This window comes from Gossypium hirsutum, chromosome D04, assembly GCF_007990345.1.
Source record: "Gossypium hirsutum isolate 1008001.06 chromosome D04, Gossypium_hirsutum_v2.1, whole genome shotgun sequence".
In the NCBI taxonomy this organism is placed as follows: domain Eukaryota; kingdom Viridiplantae; phylum Streptophyta; class Magnoliopsida; order Malvales; family Malvaceae; genus Gossypium; species Gossypium hirsutum.
In genome coordinates, this window is record NC_053440.1 from 4,793,658 (window position 1) to 4,816,438 (window position 22,781).

The 22,781-nt window shown below is 31.4% G+C and overlaps 3 protein-coding genes across 3 annotated transcripts; 2 read left to right on the forward strand and 1 right to left on the reverse strand.

Moving 5' to 3' along the window:
* Positions 1-229: 229 nt before the first annotated feature.
* On the forward strand, positions 230-1,530 carry LOC107959472 (uncharacterized). Its single transcript, XM_016895536.2, has 3 exons — positions 230-558; positions 637-826; positions 909-1,530. The coding sequence occupies exons 1-3, from the start codon at positions 427-429 to the stop codon at positions 1,373-1,375; spliced, it is 789 nt and encodes a 262-aa protein (XP_016751025.1). The 5' UTR covers positions 230-426; the 3' UTR covers positions 1,376-1,530.
* A 2,200-nt stretch (positions 1,531-3,730) lies between these two features.
* On the forward strand, positions 3,731-10,411 carry LOC107959473 (WD repeat-containing protein 55). Its single transcript, XM_016895537.2, has 16 exons — positions 3,731-4,346; positions 4,481-4,707; positions 4,792-4,827; positions 4,975-5,039; positions 5,126-5,213; positions 5,301-5,373; positions 5,464-5,570; positions 6,025-6,067; positions 6,187-6,243; positions 8,018-8,094; positions 8,226-8,274; positions 8,358-8,404; positions 8,499-8,572; positions 9,383-9,438; positions 9,773-9,893; positions 10,185-10,411. The coding sequence occupies exons 2-16, from the start codon at positions 4,613-4,615 to the stop codon at positions 10,256-10,258; spliced, it is 1,062 nt and encodes a 353-aa protein (XP_016751026.1). The 5' UTR covers positions 3,731-4,346; positions 4,481-4,612; the 3' UTR covers positions 10,259-10,411.
* Positions 10,412-10,878: 467 nt separating this feature from the next.
* On the reverse strand, positions 10,879-11,810 carry LOC107961414 (uncharacterized). Its single transcript, XM_016897552.2, has 3 exons — positions 11,601-11,810; positions 11,460-11,522; positions 10,879-11,140 (listed from the first exon to the last, which is right to left on the reverse strand). Exons 1-3 carry the CDS (start codon positions 11,769-11,771, stop codon positions 11,069-11,071), a joined length of 306 nt encoding a protein of 101 aa, XP_016753041.1. The 5' UTR covers positions 11,772-11,810; the 3' UTR covers positions 10,879-11,068.
* Positions 11,811-22,781: the final 10,971 nt, after the last annotated feature.

Below are 22,781 nucleotides of genomic sequence, written 5' to 3' on the forward strand. Positions count from 1 at the left end.
ATTTGATATTTAGAAGTTAAATTTTTAATTTCTTAATCTCACCGATACGGTGAGGCATAACGGAGTTGTCACGCCTTTAAAAGTCTTGAAGGTTGAAAAGGTAAATTACAGTGATCTAAGGACGTCCCCCCACTACATGAAAAAACGGAACCATTTTCAAGCCAAGCTTCTGGATATTCTGGAAGCAACCAAACTGTCTTTTTCAATTTCTCATTCCTTGTGTGCAAGCAAAACATTAGGCATATTCCCCATTTCCCATTTAGCCCCTTTTACCTCTTCATTAACTTCCAAATATTTGTACACGGTTTTAAAGGCTAGCAGCTGCCTGGTAAGTTAATAATGACTTCATCTATCATCATAAACTTGTAATCACCACCGCTATATAACACACACACATAGTTTCATCTAAAACACATTAGAAATATTATGGGAAGCTTGCAAGAAGAAGAACTGGTTCAAATGGTTCAAGACTTCATAGAATCAGAACCATCTTCACCCATAGTTCCTTCAAACCACCTTCAATCTTCTAACCATCTTGCTCAACTTTCTACTTTACAGGTACATATATATCTACATATTTCCCAATGTTTTGGTTAATCTCTAGGTTTTGATTTATGTGTTGGGACATTTTTACAGGAGATTCTTAGGTGTAGAACAGATACTGAGAGAAAGGTTATTGAGATTGTGTTGAAGCATATTAGAAGCAAAAGGGATGTCCAAAAGTCTAGTGGTTTGAAGAAGTGGCTTGCCATGAGGCTCAAAATGAATGGATTTAATGCTTCTTTACGTCAAACATGTTGGGTTACGTCCTCAGGATGTCCTGCTGGTATGTCTCTCCATCCATTTCTGGTTTATATAAGAATACATAAATATAGTTTTTGATTTCTGCTTCTAAATTACATGAACAGGTGATTATGAATATGTTGACATAGTGATGGAGAATGAAAACGGTGAGACGGTGAGGTTGATAGTAGACATAGATTTCAAGTCCCAATTTGAACTTGCAAGGCCTTCACCAACCTACAAGGAGTTGACAGATGCTCTGCCATCCATCTTTATAGGAAGTGAAGAAAAGCTGAGGGAGATTATATCCGTGGTTTGCTCGGCTGCCAAACAGTCGTTTAGAGAGGCAGGGTTGCATGTACCACCATGGAGGACCACTACCTACATGCACTCCAAGTGGCTCTCTGCCACTCCTAATGTTAACGGTGGTTTTGGCAAAGTAAATGGGGAACCTAAACCAAGAGGTGGAGCGCTTGGTTTTAGCAAATGGACACCTCCAATGGTAAAGCCTAAGACCCAGAATAGGGAATTGGGTGGTGGCGGCTCTGCCTTGTCCAGTCAGTTTTCTAACATGGGCATAAACTGCTGCTAATTTTTTAGCTGATAGATTCTCCAATTTTGATCTATCTAGGTCCCAAACTGTTCTCTTTATCTTATGTTAATCCAAATTTGGAGTTTTTCTTTCTTTTCTTTCTTACTACTAAATATCAGCAATTACATTGACGGCACCAATGATTTTCATTGTCATCTAGTGCTTTTTTTAATATATTTTTCCATCGTTTATTATGAATTTGATGTGAGCTGTGGTTATTCGAACTATTTAATTATTATTTTTTAATAATTTAATGTCACATCAATAATTTTATTTTTAATTTTAAAATTTGATTTGATTTTAATTTTGATTTTTTTAAAATAAAAATACAGAAATTCAAGATGAAATTACTAATGTAGTATTAAACTATCAAAAAGGAGATATAAATAATGTGATGTCACTATTTCATACAATATTTTCTCTAAAAACAATAGTGAATCCTTCATATATGGTAAACCATAATAATTAGAGTGAATTTTACTTTTTAATACATACCATATAAATTAAATTAAATTAGCTCTTTTAAATTTAAATTTAAATTATTTCTATTTATTAAATTTTGTATATAATTTATTGTACATTGCGATTTAGTATGAATCAAATTATTATAAATAAGTGATTAAAAAAAGTGACGGTAAATTTTTTCTTTAAAAATTTGAATTTTAAAATTATTATATCTTAACGTTACATCGGTTCCAATAAGATTAATTTTAAATATAAAACGACTAAATATATTTATGATTATACAAAAAAATTTACAATATTATTATAACTACCTCAACAATTTTCCCATTTGGAATTTTTTGAACAAAATCATAAACATGAAAATATATACATTATATCATCAAATGCTCCTCCTAAACAATCTCTCCCTTAATCAATCATACTTAATTATAAACAAAATATAAAATATAACAAGTTGAAAGATAAATGAGTCATAAACATATAAATGTTTGTGAATGTAAGTTCATCTCAATTTTTTTGTCGAGTTTTATTTGTCGTTTTAGATCATTTAGGGTTGATTTTATTATCGTATTAAGTGTTTGCAATCACTTCAGATATGTCGTGCTTGAGTTGTGACAAAGTCGATTGTCAACGTGTCACAATGTTCTATTAATGCTGAGGCTAAAGTCATTGTTCTGTTGATGGAACTTGTCTTTCACTATCTCCGATGAGTGTTTGTTATTTTTTTCTCTAACTTGTAAAAAAAATTTTACCAAACTGATACTAATTTTGCTTAGCCAGAATGTCATTGTTTAAGTTTGGAGCATGATCCTTACTGTTCCGGGCTATCTTGATTTGGGCTTTTAGTTGTGCAATGACTCTGTCTTGAGTGGCAATATTAGCAGCCAAGTGTTGTATCATTCGTTGATCAAACGCAGCTAAGGTACTCGTAGTGCCAGGGCCAGCGCCAAATGGTTCAAGCATTCCTTCTTTAGCTTCAATATCCTCGAATGGAACCGTGCCTGAATTGGCTTTAGCATGCTTTCCTTCCAGCCATTTGTAAGAGAATTTAAGCTCTACAGGCATCTTTTCATATTTTTAAATAACATTGAAAATATTTGGATTTCGATTAAAAAAATTTTGAAAAACAAAAGGGGGAAAAGTTAAGCAAAGCCCAGGGTGCACAATTTTCAGTGTGTCGGTGAATCTCCTAGTAGATAGCCTCCCCCAAACCAAGTGGAATAACTTCAACAATCCTCCTTAGGATTGTAGCCATCCTCTTGTGATTGTATTCCTCTAGCTATTAGGAATCCAGTTGCGAGTTATGGAAAACAAAGCAACATATGTTGGCTCAAGTGTTGAGAAGCCTGCAACTTCACTTTTTGAGGCCAAGTGGGGTGAACTCCATTAGTGATGGGGTTGGCCATAGCATCAAACGACTCATCCAACTCTATGTCATTCTCAATAGAATGATGTTGCAGTTTCCAAATTTGTGCTAGCCAAAACTTGCACCATCTCCTTCTGACATCAGCCTCGTTGTAAAGCTTGCTTTGGGGATCCTTGTGTCACTTCAAGAGATTTTCATAGAATTCCAAAACCACCTCTTTAACATATGGTTTCACAAAACTTAGCCAAAAATATCATTCTTTTCAAGAATGACATCAATGCCACCATCAACAAAACTTATTTCATCAATGTTTAGGTGAGAAAGGTTTGGTATCTCGTTTTCAACAACTGCCTTGGTAACCTTTCTCAAGTTGTCAGTAGCTTTAACATTGTTGGAGCACCAACTCTTCAATTTCTAGTTTCTTTCTTTGGAAGTAAGAAGGACATTTAGTACGAGCCATTCCACCAAGATACAGTTTCTTGAGAGGCACATTCTCATTAGGCACAATTTCAGACGAGCTTGAGGCTGCACCAGATCTTTTTTCATTTGGGGGCTGAAGGAAACAGTGGTGCTTTGGCCTTGCTTTTTGCACATTTGTGGAGCCCTTCAATCTCCTTGGTAGCAATAGAGCGAGTCTTTTGCCGTTCAACTTGAGCAGTAACAGGGGCAGTGTCAACTTTTGTACCTATACCAGTGGTCACTCCTATCTCCAAATTTTCATAACCACCAGTAATGATGTTGGATCCCTCAGAACCAACAACGGTTGTATCACCAACAAGATTAGGATCAAGTTCAGTGATATTGGTAATGAGTTCATCAGTAAAAGATGAAGGATTGTATGTTTGCTGGGTAGCCATATCAAAAACAGTTTCTTGAACAAAATGGGAATTGGGGTTACCCTGTTGAACCGCAACTTGAATAAGAGTTTAAAGTCGTTCGCATATGAGAAGTGGATTTTCTAGCAACCTCCTTGGACAGATGAATCTCAACATCAGGGTTTTCAGAAGTTGTATCTTTCTTTTCAGCAGCAGCCACATGTTTCTAATCATCAACGCAAACATAATATTTTTTTCCGTGCAAAACCCGAACAACAAACACTATTCGAATCTGGTCATCTCTAACCATCAGACCATCGCATAGGTTTTTTGTCGAATATTTATTATTATTTTTTGTCGAATTTGTTTAATTGGACAAATACATAAATATTTATTATTATTTTTTATCACAAATAAAGTTAAACTCAGATACCAAATTAACATTAGTGTGAAATATAGGTACCAAAGGGTATATTAAACCAAAAGACGCTTTATACCTAAACTCTGGACATAAACCCTGCGGCAGCCGTTTAGTGGAGGAGAAGAAAAAGGGTTTTAGGATATTTTAGTTAGGTTTTGTTTGAAAGTGTTATGGAGGCCAGTTTAGGGGAAATTCCCTTTGGCATCGACTTTCATCCTTCAAAAGAACTTGTCGCTGTTTCTCTCATCACCGGAGATCTTCATCTGTATTCTTCCTCTCCCTCCCGCCCTTCTTCAGTTTCTTTAATATTTCAAATATAGTGATTATTGAGATACATTCTCTTTTACAGATACAAATATAATACAGATAATTCCTCGCTACAAAGGTACAAAATTTTCATCTTCCTTGTTTAAATGGTTTATATTTCTTTTCATAATTAAGTTTGTGGAGGGGTCTACAAAGTTAATACCGATGGATGGAAGTTTCTGGTTCTGAATTTCTAAGAGCTTTCTTTAATTTATTTTCTGTTTAGATGCTTGGACTTACATGCTCATGCTGAGTCCTGTAGAACAGTTCGGTTTATCAATGGCGGACAAGGTAAAGCTTTTTGTTTTGTATTTTTTAAATCGGTATTTCTCTCAGTGATTTGATTTAGTGATAGTTGATTGTGTCTGTGGGTTTAGCTGTGGCTACGGGTTCAAAAGATTGTTCTATTCTAGCCACGGATGTTGAAACCGGATCAGTAATTGCTCGTCTTGAAAATGCTCATGAGTATGTTCTCACTGCATTTTGGTCTACTTTTTATCTTTTGATTTTTTTTAATTGGTTATTGAAACACTATTTTATTTGGACGTGCAGGAATGCCATCAATAGTTTAATCAATCTTACAGAATCAACTGTTGCCACTGGAGACGATGAAGGCTGTATTAAGGTTCTCTATTAATTGCTTCTATGGATTTTATGTGGTGCCAATGGCGTATTAAACATGTATCCATGATCTATCTGCTTTCCTTCTTTGCAGGTATGGGATACCCGACAACGATCATGCTCTGGCTCCATTAATGCTCATGAAGACTACATTTCAGATATGAATTTTGTATCTGATTCCATGAAATTGCTAACAACAAGGTATCTGGCTTTGCAATTATCTTAAATTATTGCCTATTTCTGTAATTCGCTTATATCTTTAAAAATTGTTCTGGTTTAGGTCAATTGATCATTTCATGATTTTGTTTTCTTGTGCTTTCCAATTAAGAGTGATATACGCTAAAGAAATGCCAAATTTTGAAATAATTTGTAGCTTGAACACATGCTTGTTTAAGAGAGAAATGAGTTTGTTTATTGGGAAGATTTTAACCAAAGAGAAGGGATAAGAAGGACCATGATACTTTCTTTCATTATTCTCCTTTGGCAATAAACCTGGTTGTGTGTGTCCATGCATTTGCACATGCGCATAGCATAGGTTTATCTCATTTTCGTCCTTTTCATTGTTCCCTTGTGATTACTCAGTCGTTCCTCTCTAAGAATGTTCTTCCTAATTGTTTTGTCCACACTTAACGGATCTTTATTTTTCATTGATAAGTGGAGATGGGACTCTATCTGTTTGCAATCTTCGAACTTACAAAGTAAGCTCTTGCTTGAAACCTTTATAAACTATTATATACATTTGACCGCAGAAGTTTTGCTTGGCTGTGCTTGATATGGATTTGGAAAATTGATTTATTTATTTCTTTGTTTATCATAGGTTCAGACACGCTCTGAATTCTCTGAAGACGAACTTAGTTCTGTTGTTGTTATGAAGGTATATGCATTCATTTAATTAGTCAATGATCAGTTTCCATGGTTGCACCAATTACTTTTGGTCAACTGCTCTAAAATCCACTCTATTGTTACTAAATTTTCATTTTAACCATTACTTTTATTTATGATTTCTGCCATTAGAACTCTTGGATGATAGAATATGTAGAACCTCCTTCAAATATGTGATGTAAGATAAAAAATTCCAAAGTAGTGACATGGGAAGGGGAAAAAACCCATTTAGCAGGTGATATGGAGAAATAGGAAAGAAGATATTGCATTCAAATTACTATGTTTTATATAAAATAGATTATATATCAAACTAAATATTGTTTTTAATTGATAATCTTTTATTTTGAAGTAATAGTCATTAATCTTTTATTTTGAAGTAATAGTCATTTACTCTTTTTTTTTTCATTTAATCATAGTTAAACCTATTGTAGTTTAATTTTAGATTAAAGGAGACCTGGATTAAATTTAGTTTCATTTGAAAAGACAAAGGATAAGGTTGGAAAAAGGAGAAAGGAAGAGGTGAAAGACAGTTGAATGAGGGGTCGGGGCTATTCTGGGGCAATAAGGTGGTCTTGAAATATTCTGTTATCATCCCTTATGTGGTAGTGTTATAGCTTAAGAGGCAGTGGATAGTCAAGTTAGCCACCCCCTCGAAATGCAAGCCAAAATTATCAGTCACTCGAAAAATAAACTTGCCAAAAAAGGTTTGAAGCGCTCTTGTTGTCTAGTGCTAAGGTGCAATGCATAGATGCGTTAAGCTGTGGCCTTGACAACACTGATTTTAGGCATTGGTCAGCTCAACAAAACAGATCCAGTGCCACAGCCGTCTATCTCTCCCCTTTTCTCTCTTATCCCATAGAACCTTCTCTCCCTTCCTCTTCACTCTCACCAATCTTCTCAATTTCATTTTCTCTCTTCTGTTTTGTGTTATCTTCCTTTTTTTTCTCTAAAATGTTAATCAAACTATTCTTCTAATGTTGTTTAGATTAGATACTTACTTAAGCTGTCATCTGTGAATTTTACTAAATATTGTTTACTTAGTTCATCATTTAAACAATATATAATTGGCATTTAGTTGATTATATCTTTTCTATTTTATTACATCACCTAGCAATTTTCTTTAACCCAAATATCAAATGTAATGGAGAGTTGGCAGTTATCTCCATGCATGGATTAATTGACTTGTACATGAAAGTGTAATGGCTTAAACAAAAAGATAAGCGAGGTGGCCTAGTTGCCAATTAATGGAAGTAGAGTGCCTTTTAGAAGGGTTTGGATTTATGGTGCTGTACTTGCAAATGTTAAAGGCTTTGTCTTTGTGCACATTTCCCAACACCAGTCACCCTAAAATATAAATTGAACTTAATATGGAATCCTTATTTATGCCGTACATCAGCACAGAATTTATGGAAATTTAATTGCAAAGATGCCATGAACCCTTCTCTTCTAGAGGATAATGCTTCAATAACTTGGATGATCAATTTTAACGAAGGAAACAAACTGTATAGTTTTGTTGTGAGAAATCCGTTGCTGTGATTATTTTGATTACTTGACTCCTTTTCCTCTGAAGATATGAGAGAAACTCTTTCCTTTCTAAGAGAAATTATTTGTCTTTTATGTAATGAGTAATGATATCTGCTATTAAAAAACAAATAATTGCATAGTTTGTAATAATTCCTATTATAGTGAGAGGTTGAGGATAGTTCTCATAATCTAGCTTTGCTTTCTTGTCCTAACTTTATCTTAATATGCCTTGTATTTGCCAGAATGGTCGGAAAGTTATTTGTGGATCACAAGGTGGAACTTTGCTGTTATATTCGTGGGGATTTTTTAAGGACTGCAGGTATTGTGCATTGAAAACCTATTATATTATATTTCTCCAAATCCTCCATGATTTTGAATTTCTCTCCCCCTTCTCTCTTTATGATATTTTCACCTAATTTTGTTCCCTGAATAAATCATTTGGTTGTCTAGTGATCGTTTTGTTGATCTTTCTCCAAATTCTGTGGAGGCTATGTTGAAGGTAAGCTGGTTTCCAAATTCTTCTAATATCAGTCGGCTTAAAATAACAATAAACATTTTGCATTTTAATATTTGTTGTGTCAGCTTGATGAAGATAGACTCATTACAGGATCTGAGAATGGACTCATCAGGTGAGAGTTGGGCACAGAGGGAGATATTTATTTGGATGTTGATTTGATCTGCCTGCTCTAACATTGATTTAAATTTGTTTGAATATTTCCCCAGCCTAGTAGGCATATTACCTAACAGAATCATACAACCAATTGCAGAGCATTCAGAATATCCAGTTGAGGGCCTTGGTATTATAATTCTTCCTCCCTTTGTGATCAACATTTTGCTTAACTATGTTCTTTTGGAGGTAGAATTAATTGGATCTTTGGGCATGGCTAAATTTTACGAAGGCTCCTTTTAGTTTTCCCGTTTTAACTTCCTGCTTTCGGTTTCAGAAACAAACAGCAAACAGTAGCATTTTGATACAAAAGCGATTTCTCTTTTTAGAATTTCAGATTTTAAATTTTGACATAGAAAAATATCATCATACTTATATTTTCAACCTTTATATTTGGGTTGGTTGTTTCTTTTAAGTATTTACTTCCTTTTAATTGAATGTAAATCTGTTCAGTTTGTGTCTGATTAATCACAAAAGATAAGCAAGCAAATGGAAAATATACAAATGCAGGCCTCAAAAGGTGAAACAAAACAGAGCCTATGCTGGACGTACTTATAGCTGCTTAATATTGGCCTGTTATATATGCTTTCGTTTATTTGAAAGAATGATGTGTTTGCTTTATTACTAAGAAAGCAAGAGGCCCATGTTTAAAAGCTGGTGGAAAAAGTGATATGTTGGTTTTGCTTGTAGGCCGTTTAATATTAGGATGTTATATATGCTTATTAATGCAAACGAAAGCCTTCTCTCAGCTATTTATATAATGGTATAGGCAATATTGTTGCTAATTGGTGCTATAGAACAACTGACTACCATCTTAATTCAAAATCAGATATGCCATTTAAGCTTTTAAAAGTGTTGGTGGCTTTCTTTCTGTGCTTTTCTCCCTGTAGTTTTTGTTCTTCCTTGATTACTGAAAATGCTTGCTTACTTTTTATTATAGCTTTTTCTCATGATAGAAGATTTCTTGGCAGTATATCACATGATCAGATGTTGAAGGTATGTACTTATCTCCCCCTTTGGCTGACTTTACTTTTATTTATGAGATTGCAATGATATGTTGTATGAAATATTGGAAATTTATATGGTGTTATCTGGTCTGGCATACAAATGATTGCATGTGCATGAGGAACTTTTCTTTGGCACAGTCATAAACAGTATGGATGTTATTTGCCTCAAAAGTCAGTCTGATAGCAGTCGTTGGACTTATAACAAAGTCTCTCGGTAGATTGGGATAATCCAGCTGCTCTGGTGGATGACTTTACATCTGAAAAAGATGGACTTAAATTTCTTCTTCTTCTTTGTTTTTTTTTTTTTTTTGTTTCTAATGCAGCTGTGGGATCTCAATGAGATATTGCAAGGTTCCGAAAATGCTGCAAAAGGTCAAGATGCCAGTTCAGACAGTGATAGTGATGGGATGGACGTGGATGATAATCCTTCTCATTCTAAGAAAGGTTTGCTCGCTCGCTTGTGTGCCTTGATACTTTTGTGTAAACTAGATCATGTAACTGAGCAATATTACTGAAGTAGGGAGATATAATGTTCCATCAGTACAGCATCCTGTAATGTGAGTGGACTAGTATTAACCAGCCTGAATGCAGCGGTGGCATTCAGTTGAAAACTTTTGGTTTCAACTGTAGCATATAATATGAAATGCCATGTGGGATTCATTTATCTTTCCTAAAGAATCTATATCCGATATTTTGTGTCGTATCTCCATTGACTTTTGATACATGTTTGCACAGGGACCAAAACAAAAAATGCAAATAAAGGAGGAGCTGGGTTTAGCGGTTCAAACAACTTTTTCGCAGATCTTTAAGGTGGGGTTTGGTTTCTCTTGTCTCAATGTTCAATTTTGGTTGGGGACGTTAGGTGGACACGTGAAAATGGTTTACTGGTGATGACTAATATGATTAACTTTATGGAATTTGCTTTCCATGTATTTACTAAAGAGTGATGTTTTTCTTATTTATTGCTACTGTACAATCATTGCAAACCAAAGTCTCTATTTTGAATTCTCGATTCCCCAAATTTATGCTGAGGTGTTGCCTAACTCTTAATTAAGGAAGTTACTTCACCATTATCTTAATCCAAACGAGAGAAATTCTTTTGAGTCGAACTCGAATTAATTATTCGTATTTATTAAGCTATGTTTTAGTTTGGTTAATTCATGACTGTTTTATGGTTTATATTTAAAAATTGTGATTGTTCTCTTATTTCTCAATAAGAACGTTAATATATATATTAAAATTTTTATTATAATTTAATAGTATAAAAATAAAAAAATTGATAATGATAGCAAAATGTAAAGCCCAAGTTTGAATAAGTTTTCATATGCAATAATGTGAATAAAGGACATTGGAAATACGTACTAAGTTATGTAGGAGTGTGACAATACAATTAAACGTAGCATTTGCCTTTTTATCAAGAGTTGGCATATAGGAACAGAAGGAAACACTGGATACTTCATTTTCAAAGAAAGAAACAAAAATGAAATAAAACCAAAATTCCATCCTATGCAAGTATTTTACAACACCAAAATATATACATATTCTCTCTTCTTAAAGAATCTACAAAGCAACAAGTGTCTAGAAAGGTGCAGAAACGACGTCGCGCATTCCTTGCAACTCTATCTCTTTATTTCTTCTATCGTCGTCGTTTCCCTCTCGTCCCTCGCAACTTCAACTACCGGCTCTAGTCCCTGTTGTGGTTCAAACAACACAAAAAAATCTTCACCACGTCACACAAATAAATCATATTTCTAATTTAGATTATATGGTATGTTTGATTACTAAATAGTAAATGCGTTCATCCAATACAAATCCATGAATAAGAAAAATGATTCGAGGGTGGTGGTTTTTTTCAGTGATTGTATGAAGTAATCATGATTCCAGTCTTGCTGCGTTCTTTGCTTTGCATTCGTACATATCTTTATATATTATAATCATCAAATCCATGATACCTAATTAACAAAGTGATGTTTGCCTTATGGCCAAAAAAAGAAAAAGAAAAAAAAAAACCTGTGTGAAGATATTCATGGCTTCTTCTATGCTCCTGGTATTCACCACATACATGGCTGCCTCCTGTTTCAAACTCAGTTCAATCAAAACTCACTTTGTAGTCCTTTTAAAAACTAAAAGTTAAGGTTACAAACTCAGTACCCTTGCATATTGGATTTGATCAAAACTCAAGGTCCTTGGCTCGTTCTCTATAGATGATGTTCTATGAATCTGCAAGCTCGATGATTCCCCTTCCATTTTCTCAGACAAACTCAGAAACAAACCCAGAATTGTATATACAAACCCTGGCTTTCTTCCAACAACACAGTTCATGTAAGATTTTCTACTTGGAACACACACAACGTAACTAAACCTTAACCTCCATATATATATATATACACGATAATGAAGCTTTGGGGCTATGGTTAAACTGCCCTACGTAATTGTAAACGTGGCAACATTTTACCTTAGATTTATTCGGGACGATGTGGCAAAGATTTGATGGGGTAGATATAACACGTGGCGACTGATGAGATAGGTATTACGGCATTAAGAAACTCTTTGGTGGGACACGAGCTTTAGGTTTTTTCCCGATTCGGGAAAGTTTCGGGCGGTTCGGTTAATTGCGTATTCTGGTTTGGCACTTTGAACCAATGATGGATCACCACGATTTATTAGGAGGTGTTATCGTTGGATTGACTGAAGAGAAACACGTGGCGGGATGGGTTCCTCTCGATGTCTAGGGTTTCAAAAGCATGGAATTTCATGCACGTGACCCGCATTTTCTTTTATTCTTTTTTATTATTTTCATCGTTTTAAGTTTTATTTTTTTAAGGTTCAACTACCAAAATAGTTACTTTTTTTTACCGCAGATTACACTTTAGTCACTTGCGTTATCGCGTTGTATCATTTTAGTCATTGAGTCATTAATTACTGTTAACGGTGTAATGATAAGCTGACATTACACGTTAAATCATCATTTCAAACAAAAATTTTAGGTTAACTTATACAATCGGTTCTCATATTTGTTCGTTTTGAGCAATTTAATTTTTTTCTTTTATATTTTTTTAACTTTACTTTTTTTTCTTTTTTTTCCATTCTCTTATGTTTCTCCTTTTGTTTTCCTCCCTTCTCCATTTCTTTTAATGCAGTTTTTCTATGCTTTCCATTTGTTCAAACTAGTCCCTATACTTTTATTTTTTTGAACAATTTGATTTTTTTTGAGTGAGACGAGCTTGTGGACTAGTTTTAACAAATGAAAAACATAGAAAACTACGTTAAAAGAAATGAAGAATGGAGGAGAACAGAAGCAGAAGAGATTGGAAAAAGAATGAAAGTTAAAAGAACATAAAAAAATTAAATTGCTCAAAATGAAAAAATATAGGGACCAATTGTAGAATTTAACCTAAAATTTTTGTTTGAAATGATGATTTAACGTGCCACATCAGATTAACATTACACTGTTAATGGCAACTAACAGCTTAGTAGCTAAAACGTTATAACACGATAACGTAAGTGACTAAAACGTAATATTTCAAACATAAGTGACTAAAATGTAACATAAGGCAAACAAAAGTGACTATTTTGGTAGTTTACCCTTTTTTTAATAAACTCATCATAAGTTCTGATTATATCTATTTTTGTTTGACGTAATGCTTAGAATTAAGTATAGTCCCTCCTCAATCCATAAATAGGAGGATAATGCGCTTCAACATACTCAAGTTTACGTTCTTTTGTATCTCTAATAATGTCCATATCAACTAAATTAACACTTAATCGATAAGTTTTATTATTTAATTGAAGTTTGATGTAACGGGTTAATAAAATAAAAAGCATTAATTTGATTAAGAAAATTAAATATGAGATAGATAAGATTATTTTAAATTCAAAATGTAATTTTACCATTATTAATTCAAAATTTTATATATTATAAATGGATTAAAAGAGAAATGTTTCGTTTCAAATGACCATTGTTAGCCCTCGTGACTTCGCTCATGTTAAGAGAGTTAACTATCTTTTTCTTAACATGTCAAATCTATGTTGTTGATGCAATATATACATTCATATTTAAAATTAAGGTAAACTATTAAAATAGTCATTTTTGTTTGCCTCGAATAACATTTTAATCACTTATGTTTGAAATGTTAAGTTGTAGCCACTTACGTTATTGTATTGCAACATTTTACTCACTGAGCCGTTAATTATCGTTAATAGTGTAACGAAAAGTTGACGTAGCACGTTAAATCATCATTTCAAATGAAAATTTTAGGTTAAATTATACAATTGGTCCCTATATTTTTTTATTTTGATCTGTTTAATTTTTTTCTTTATTTTTCATTCTCTTCTGCTTCTCCCTTTGTTTTCCTCCCGTCTTCATTTCTTTTAACATAGTTTTTCTATGTTTTTCATTTTTAAAAATTAGTCCACAAGCTTGCCTCACTCGAAAAAACTATATTGTTCAAAAAAATATAAGTATAGGGACTACTTTTAACAAATGAAAGACATAAAAAAATAACGGTAAAAGAAATGGAGAAGAGAGGAAAACAGAGGGAGAAGCATAAGTGGAAAATAAAGAAAAAAAAAGGAAAAATTAAAAGAACATAAAAGAAAAAATTTAAATTACTCAAAATGGAAAATTTTGGGGACCGGTTGTATAAAATAAACTAAATTCTTTGTTTGAAATGATGATTTAACGTGTCATATCAGCTTACCGTTATACCATTAACAACCCAGTGACTAAAATGTTATAACATGATAGCATAAGGGACTAAAACATAACATTTTAAATATAAGTGACTAAAATGTAACCTTAGGTAAACAAAGATGGTTTTTTTTAATAGTTTACCATTAAAATTATAACATATTTTAAATATACTCCAAATCAAATCTAAGCTAGTATTTAATACTCGAGGCAATAATTAAGTTAAAAAGAAAACTTAATCGATACGATATTAATACGTTGATAACTTAATTAAAAGATTATAAAATTTAGATAATTAATTTAAAATATAATTCATAATTTAAAGATCATCAATGCAACTAACCTTTTTTTTTAAATTAATTTGGACCATTATAAAACATTAACTAAGTTGATAATTTTAGTCAATAAATTGCGAAAAAAAATCAACATTTTGTAAAATAGACTATTTAATTTCGTGTTCATTTCGTCAAAAGCTAGTTTACCACCCATTTTCCTAAGTTTGACTCTTAAACCTTAACACATATTCAAATAATATTTTATAAAAAATATATATTTTTTATTTTTCAATGTATCTATCGGAGCGAGTCTAGTAACTAATTATTCATATTCTGTAGGCCCATTAAGGAAGTAGATGTTAGCCACGAGTTTTAAAGTTGCTCCATACCTAGAGCGAGGATCGAACCGTCGACTACTGGTTAAGGTAGGAGAGACCATTGCCATCTCACAAATTTTTTTTAGGAGGCCGAAATTATATTGTAATTTATACAATAGTATAAATGTAATTTTTAAAGGATTAAATCAAAATTTTATCATTTTTAGGGCGGGCCAAAGTATAATTTTACCTTTACTAATTTAAAATTTTAAAAAACTTAAATGAAAATATTTCCATTTTAGGAAGGGTCGGAACCCCTACCAATCCCCCTTAATTCACCCCTAGTTCTATGTCGAAATGACAAACAAAAATAATATATATTTTCCAAATTTACTTTTTAAATAATCAGATAGTATTTTAATAAAAAAACCTTTTCTTCTAAAATTTCAATTTTAAATTCTAAAACTTAACTCTTAAACATTAAATTTTAAATGTTAATTACTTAAAAAATTAAAAAAATAACTCTAATTAATAAATTTTGTTTTAATTCTTGATTTAAAAAATTAAAAAAATAATAATTGAATTTATATTAAAAAATAATAAGAAATAAATCTCAAAACTACGCATGAATTTTGGTTCAATGTGTAATGTTATATATAAACATTAATGTTGTACAGGTTTATACTTAAAATATTAATTAATTCAATTTTTACAAATTATTATCATAATTATCGATATAATATCATTTTAAGTATATATTACAATATAAATAATTTAATATATTTATTTCATATAAAATAAAAAAATTTATAGGTAGCTCAAACAATAACCTTTGAATCTTTGTCTGTTATTTTCAAAAGAATCACGGACAGTGGCTCTAACATTTCTATTCTTTTCTTTTCCCATAAATGATCCTACTCACTAATTTTCCTTTTAATGGAAAATTTAACAGAGTTGGTGAGAAGACCTTATCCTATACTGTAGATTTTACTTTTTAGAGTGAGGCCATATGACATGTCTCTATTGCATCACTCTAATTGGTTGCCACAATTTGAATTTTTTTTACTTTAAATGAAAATTTATTTTTATTAAAAAAAATTAAAAACTATGTTCAAAATCGATTTGTTTAGTCGTTTGAATCTTAGTTTAATTGGCATAAGCATTGTTACTAATGCAGGAGGACGTGAGTTCGAGTGTACTGAAGTACATTATCCTCATATTTATAGATTGAGGAAGGGCTATGAATAGTTATAGGTATTATATAAAAAAAGAACAGTAATTATCAAAACTTACGACCTTCTACACTAACAATAGTACTTATGCCAACTAAAGTCATAAAAACTACTGATCTTTCATTTTCTATTACTTTCGTACTTATTTCCACTAAAATTTTATTTTGCTATTTTCAAATTCTCTTTTTTTTTTTTATAATATTTGCTAGCATGCCATGTTGATTACTTTCATTTGTCACGATACTTTTTTAATAAGAGAAATGGAATCCAAAGAACATGAAAAAGCTTTTAAAGATTAAGCAATAGATTTTTGCTCGATGACGCCACTTATTTTTAGCCACTTTGAGGCAAAATAGATTTGAATGTTCTTGAATTCTTGCAATATGAAGGTAAATTGTGGAGATAATGAAGTTAGTGCTCCAAGACACACTTAATAATAGTGAAAGATAACGAGAGAGATGAATTCGACGAAATAATACGAGAAGAAGGAGACGAAAGAGAAAAAACTCACGAGAGATAATATCTTTTTGTCCTTATACTTAACCCCACAAGTTCACTTCATAATGGTTATTGATTTAAAGAATGATCTCGTATTGTACTAAGTTAAATCGATGATACTTAACAACTAAACATATTTATCCTTATTCATAAAATTGTATAACAAGGTTCACAACTAAAATAGATATTATTTAATGAAGAGGAGAAAATCTACTGATAAAATACGATTTTCTTCTCTAAGCAAGACAAAAACCATATATATATACTCCTTTCCCTTCTAGCCCAAGGCAAATAAATGTGCCAAGAACACTTTCGACATGTACAACGAATTAAATTTTGTGTTGATTACATACATACATACATACATGTCCCTCTCACCTTATCTTTTTCTTTTATTAGTTTAAGGCTATAAACTGTGAAGAAGCCATTAGACAGGCTAATGATCCATGACCTTGAGTAATCAAAAATATTATAATAGCCTGGATGATACGGTAAACAAATATTAATAATGTTGAATGGATCCCCAATCATTGTGACGGCCGCCGGCCAGAGATAATTGAAGAAACGTGTAAGACGAACACTGATTATTTTTGTTAGAAGCTGATCATGTCCCACGTTGGAGAGGAAATACCATACGGAGATGGTATTTAAGCTGGGACCAAGCGAGAGGGTATTTCGACCTTGCTTTAATAGGATCTGTTACATAGGCTCGTACCTCTGTATCTTTGTTGATGAATCGAGGCTATGTGGTGATTATTGGTCTGGTGATGCAGTTTTCTGACAGACTCCCTTTTTTTTTTGTTTTATCCTTTCTGGAATTTGCAGTCTTATTACAATCACTGTTGCGATTGTTAGTTCCTTAATTTGCAGTGTTTTTTGGTGCAAATTTTGAGGGATTTCGCCACACCATTCTTACAAGCTTCAGTCTTTCACCAGATGAACAAGTAAGAAGATGAACTTTCTCATGCCAACCCATACTCATAAACATCTCCACGACTATTTTTATGGCTCTTAGCTCGGCCTTTCCCAATCTCGTAGCCTCAATCGGCCTAGAGAACATAGCATAGGCAACTCCTTTATTGTCTCTCAATACCCCACCACTACCCGCTTCATCCTCCATTATGACACCTGCGACACTGAACTTCATCCACCCAGGGGGAGGTGGTTTCCACATAATAACGTTCTTGTTGACTGTGCTTCTCGATGAACTACATTTCATAGGCCAACACCACCAATATCCTTCCATAAATTAACGGACATCATAAGCCGCCCTTGCCTCTATTAAAGATCTCATTTTAGGATAGAACAACTACCATATCTATCTTAATAGCTTATATATACACACAGCGGCGAAATTAGCGGCTGACAGGAGCCGACCCCTAAAATAAAACTCCAATTAATAAAAGTAAAATTATATTTTGGCCCTCTCAAAAATATAAAAATTTAATTTAATTTTTTAAAAATTATAAAATTATAATCTATTAAAATGGTGAAATTATATTTTTTATAAGATCCCAAAAAAACTTTCTGATTCTACCCTTATATATATACATGCAACAAAAAGCTAAAAATGTTTATTCGAAGCATTAGTCTTCCTCGATCACGCTTTACCACACAAATCTAATCTATTAAACTTATAAAAATATAAAAAATTGATTTAATTTTTTAAAAATTATAAAGTTATAATCTATTAAAATGGTGAAATTACATTTTTATAGTAAAAATTACAATTCAATTTCGACCCTAAAAAAACTTTCTGATTATTCGAAGCATTAGCCTTCGTCGATCATGTTTTATCACACAAATCTAATCGATTAAACTTATAATTTTAATAACTATTGAATTGTTATCATTATTAATGGCAAAAAATTTAGATTTAAAATATGAGATTTATTTTAAAGATATACGTTTTCATATATGTTTCCGTATCTTCTTTTATAATATATACGTCGAAAGACATCTAAACATTTTATAAACAAATAGATGAATAAACTAAACCCATTTTAATTAAACTGGGTTCATTTAATAAATTAAGCTCAAAATGTTACTAATAATCATTTATATGTAGCTTAGAAAACAACATAAACAAGCAGAAATCAAAGTGATCAATCAGATGCTCTAAATATGCATTTTATATAACGCTACAAAAGTAATTTAAGTAAACTAGTCAAAACCGGCTCCGCTTGTTCCAAGCTCTGTTTTAACTAGAAGCGTGCATGAGTCGGGTCGGATTTAATCAAAATTTTAGGTCCATTTGTTAGGCTTGGTTCGGCCTGAAAAATAGGTTTAAAATTTTACTCAAGTCTGGTTTAATTCGCCTGTATTAATTTTTTTAAATATAATACATCAAAAATATTAAAATAAATATTTCTCAACAAATTGAAAATAAATTAAAAAAATATGTATACTTAAATACATTAAGATAGGTGCAACTTAACAAGCAAATGCCTCTAAAATAATAACAAAATTAAAAATAAAATAAGAGTTATAAAATTTTCAAATAATAACACAAAAATAGTAGCAAAATAATAATGAAATAATAACAAAATAGTGAGAAAACAAGAAAATAGCAACAAAACAGTAAAAAAATAGCAAAAGAAAATCGGCAATTCTTTTTTTAAATTCGGGTTGGGCTCCAAGCCAAAAAGGTCTTACCTGAAGCTCGGTTCATTTTTAAACATGTCTTGTTTTTTTGCCCAAGCTCGTTTTCGGGTCTATATTTTTACCCAAACATTTTCACTCTTTGGGTCGGGCCGAGATGGACAAGTTTAGTCCTAAGCCCTAAACTTGGAGCTAAGATTAAAGGGTAAACTATATAAATAGTCAACAAACTACTAGTGTGTCTAGGTTTCAAAATTTTTATTTTAGTCACTAGCGTTATCAAATTTTAATATTTTCGTCACTCATCCATTAAATCACTAACAGAGTGCTCTGATTTGGCCATCTTTTATTAGAATAATAACAAATTTAGCCCTCATATGTTTATAGATTATAACAATTTGATCCTAATTCTAAAAAATTAACAAATTTAACCCTCAACTCTATATATTATGACAATTTTAATCTTGATTCTTAAAAATTCAAAATTTTAAAAACTTAAAAAAATAAAAAAAATAAAAATTTAAATGTTCACATTTTTTTTTATAAAAACATAAGATTTTATAAAAATACATACAAAATGTAAATAAATGAATGCCCGTTTTTCTAACATTAATGTATTCATTAAAATAATAACCCTCACTTCCAACTCCTCAATCTCTACGTCCTTAGTTGTCATGCCATTGAACTAGAAATTAATTCTGAAGCTACTGGTATGGCTTTCCATCTACTGGGTCTCCAAGACTTCATCCTTACCTATAAATCCCTAATTATGCTCGTCTTTAAGCACAACCTCAAAGCAACAAACTTGTTTAAGGCAACAACTTAAAGACATCAATTCTTACCCATTTCAACCTCAAGCCGTAGTTTTTAATCCAATTTTAACATGATGGTTGTTAATGTTGAAAAATGGAAAAGTCAAATCTCTTTAAGTTTTCATGTTTTTTTTTCTCTTAAATAGTTTAGGGTACACTTCACTAGTAGTCACCAAACTATTAGTAATTTTCTTTTTTTTGTCAGCTAATTATGAAAAGTTACAAAATGGTCACCCAATTATTTAATTTTGTCTTTTTTGTCACCAGCTGGCTAATGGTGGTAGCTTTTAAAATTGATTTAATAACAAATTTAATCCTCAACATATGTACATTGTGTCAATTTAGTCTTGATTTTAGAAAATCTAATCTTCAACATTTACACATTCAAAAAATAATAAATTTTAAGTATGTTTGGTTGGAAATAAAAGTGAGAATCGAAGAAAGAAAATAGGAGAGAGAATCATTTTCCATCCTAATACATAAAAATCAATCATTCAAACTTGGAACGCTGAGAGGGGATAAAATGAGAGAGAGATGTATATTAGTTCAAAATTATCAAAATTTTTTCAAATATTTTATTTTTTTCCTTTCGTTTTTCAAAGAAAATATTTTCTATACATGGTCCATCATTCCTACCGAGCACACCTATGGAAAGAAAAATTATGTTTTCAATCCTTCTAGTTTTCTACCCTTTCAATTTTCCATCATTCCAATTTTCTTTCCAATCTATAAAGCAAAGTCTTAATGTTTCCTCCAACTTAAAAATAAAAGACTTACCAATAAGCGTTAGGTGCAATGGTAAAATACATTGACTCTCAAGGGAAGGACTCGAGTTCAAAATTTGAAGACGATATTGTTAGAAAGGATAATCACGAACCTCGGATTAATCTCTATGGACACGAGCATAAAAAATACACTAATTCTACCAAAAATAAATAAATAAACCTTGTTAAATTCAGATTAGTTTGTTAAAAAAACAAAGTACTTGGTGCAAGAAATTCTTATTCCATACTTCCACCACAAATTTCTAAACTACTAGGGAGTGACACTTTTAATTGACTCTCTTTTCTTTTTCTTTGTAATAAAATAACAGGTATCTTTAGACTTGCATTGCAGGAAGGAAAGGATCATAATTTATACACTTATTGTTATGTTCTCCCTCTTTTTATACCTAGAAAAATTCATCATTCTATTTTGGAAAATATTTGAGGAAGTTTAAGTGGCAAAAGGATATTTAACCATTTAAAATAATGCGGTAAAAATTAATTTAAATAAAATGAACATTTGCTACATTTCAAGAGAATAGAATCAAGTTGTGGATTGCTTAGCTAAATAAGCCTTGACCGGAAAAGATGACCTGCAGGTGTTTGAATTCCCCCCACAATAGTTCGCACTTTTATTGAAATGGATAAGTCTAAAGATGGTTCTTCTTTCTTCTTTTCAGAATGTTATTATATAATTAGTTAGATATTATCTTATTGTCACCAAAAAAAAAAAGAATAAACCTTTGGTTTTGGTTCAGTTTAAACACGAAAATGTGAGATACATGAATTGATTTATTTTAGGGTAAACTACAAAAAATAGTCAAATTTGTTTGTCTTCGATTATATTGTAGTCACTTATGTTTGAAATGTTACGTTTTAGTCACTTACGTTATCGTTTTGTTACGAAATAGTCACTTTGTCGTTAAGCTTCGTTACTTTTCTAATGGCAATCCTACGTGGCAGTCCAAATGGTTTTTAAATGCCAATTTGAATATCTTACGTAGCAGTCCAAATTAAATTTATTTAATTAAAAACCTATATTCAATTATTCATCCCAGCAACTGGACATTCAAGTTGGCATTTAAAATTCATTTAGACTGCTACGTATAACTGTTATTAGGAAGGTAACGAAGTTTAACGGTAGAGTGACCACTTCATAACAAAACGATAACGCAAGTGACTAAAATATAACATTTCAATTATAAATTACTAAAATATAATTTGAGACAAATAAAAATAACTATTTTTATAATTTAATTGTTTATTCTAAGTCAGAATTAAATCGCAAATACAACACATGTTGATACCTTTCTCTCACTACCACATTACCCCAAAGCAAAGCAACACAAAAAGGCAATTAATTGAACAGCAGCCCATCACAGATTTCCAGCTCAATAAACCATCAAAAACGAAATTATATATATATAATGGATTATGTAGTCTTTTTAACTTTATGAAAAAATTAATTTAACCTTTTATTTAATTTTTTATTTTTTTAATATTTAAACTTGTATTGTTTGTTAAATTAACTTAAAATAGATGAAAAAATTAACGTTTATTAAAATTTTTTAAAATAATATTTTTATATTTTATAAATAATTTCATAGCATCACATGACAATTCACGTATATCATGTCAATAAAGTTAAATGATATTAATTTTTTCGTTCATTTTGAAATGATTTAACAAATAATGCAAGTTTAAAGGCTTAAAGAGATAAAAAATTAAATGAAAAACTAAAATGATTTATTTTATAAAATTAGAGGGCCAAATAAATTATTATACCAAAATAATATTTGTGTTACTTTCAAGTTTTAGTTGACATTAGACGAAGGATTGAAGTGTTGGATCCTAATTGATCCCTTCCCCTATCCTAATTGAAAAAAAATGTAAAAATTTATAAAAAGAGAATCAGTATGGTCAAATTTTATAATCAATCCTTCTACTTTATTTATTTTGTGAAATCGATTCATGTGTTTCACATTATTAATTATAATCCTTGTACTTTGGTGGATAGAAGTAGGTATTGTATAAAAGAAATTTAAAAACTATATTATTTGTTACCTAATTAAAAATTTGAAAGATTTAATCACGGGAGTTAGGTGAGACGACAAGGGTCTTTCCTACCTTAACCAGTAGTTGA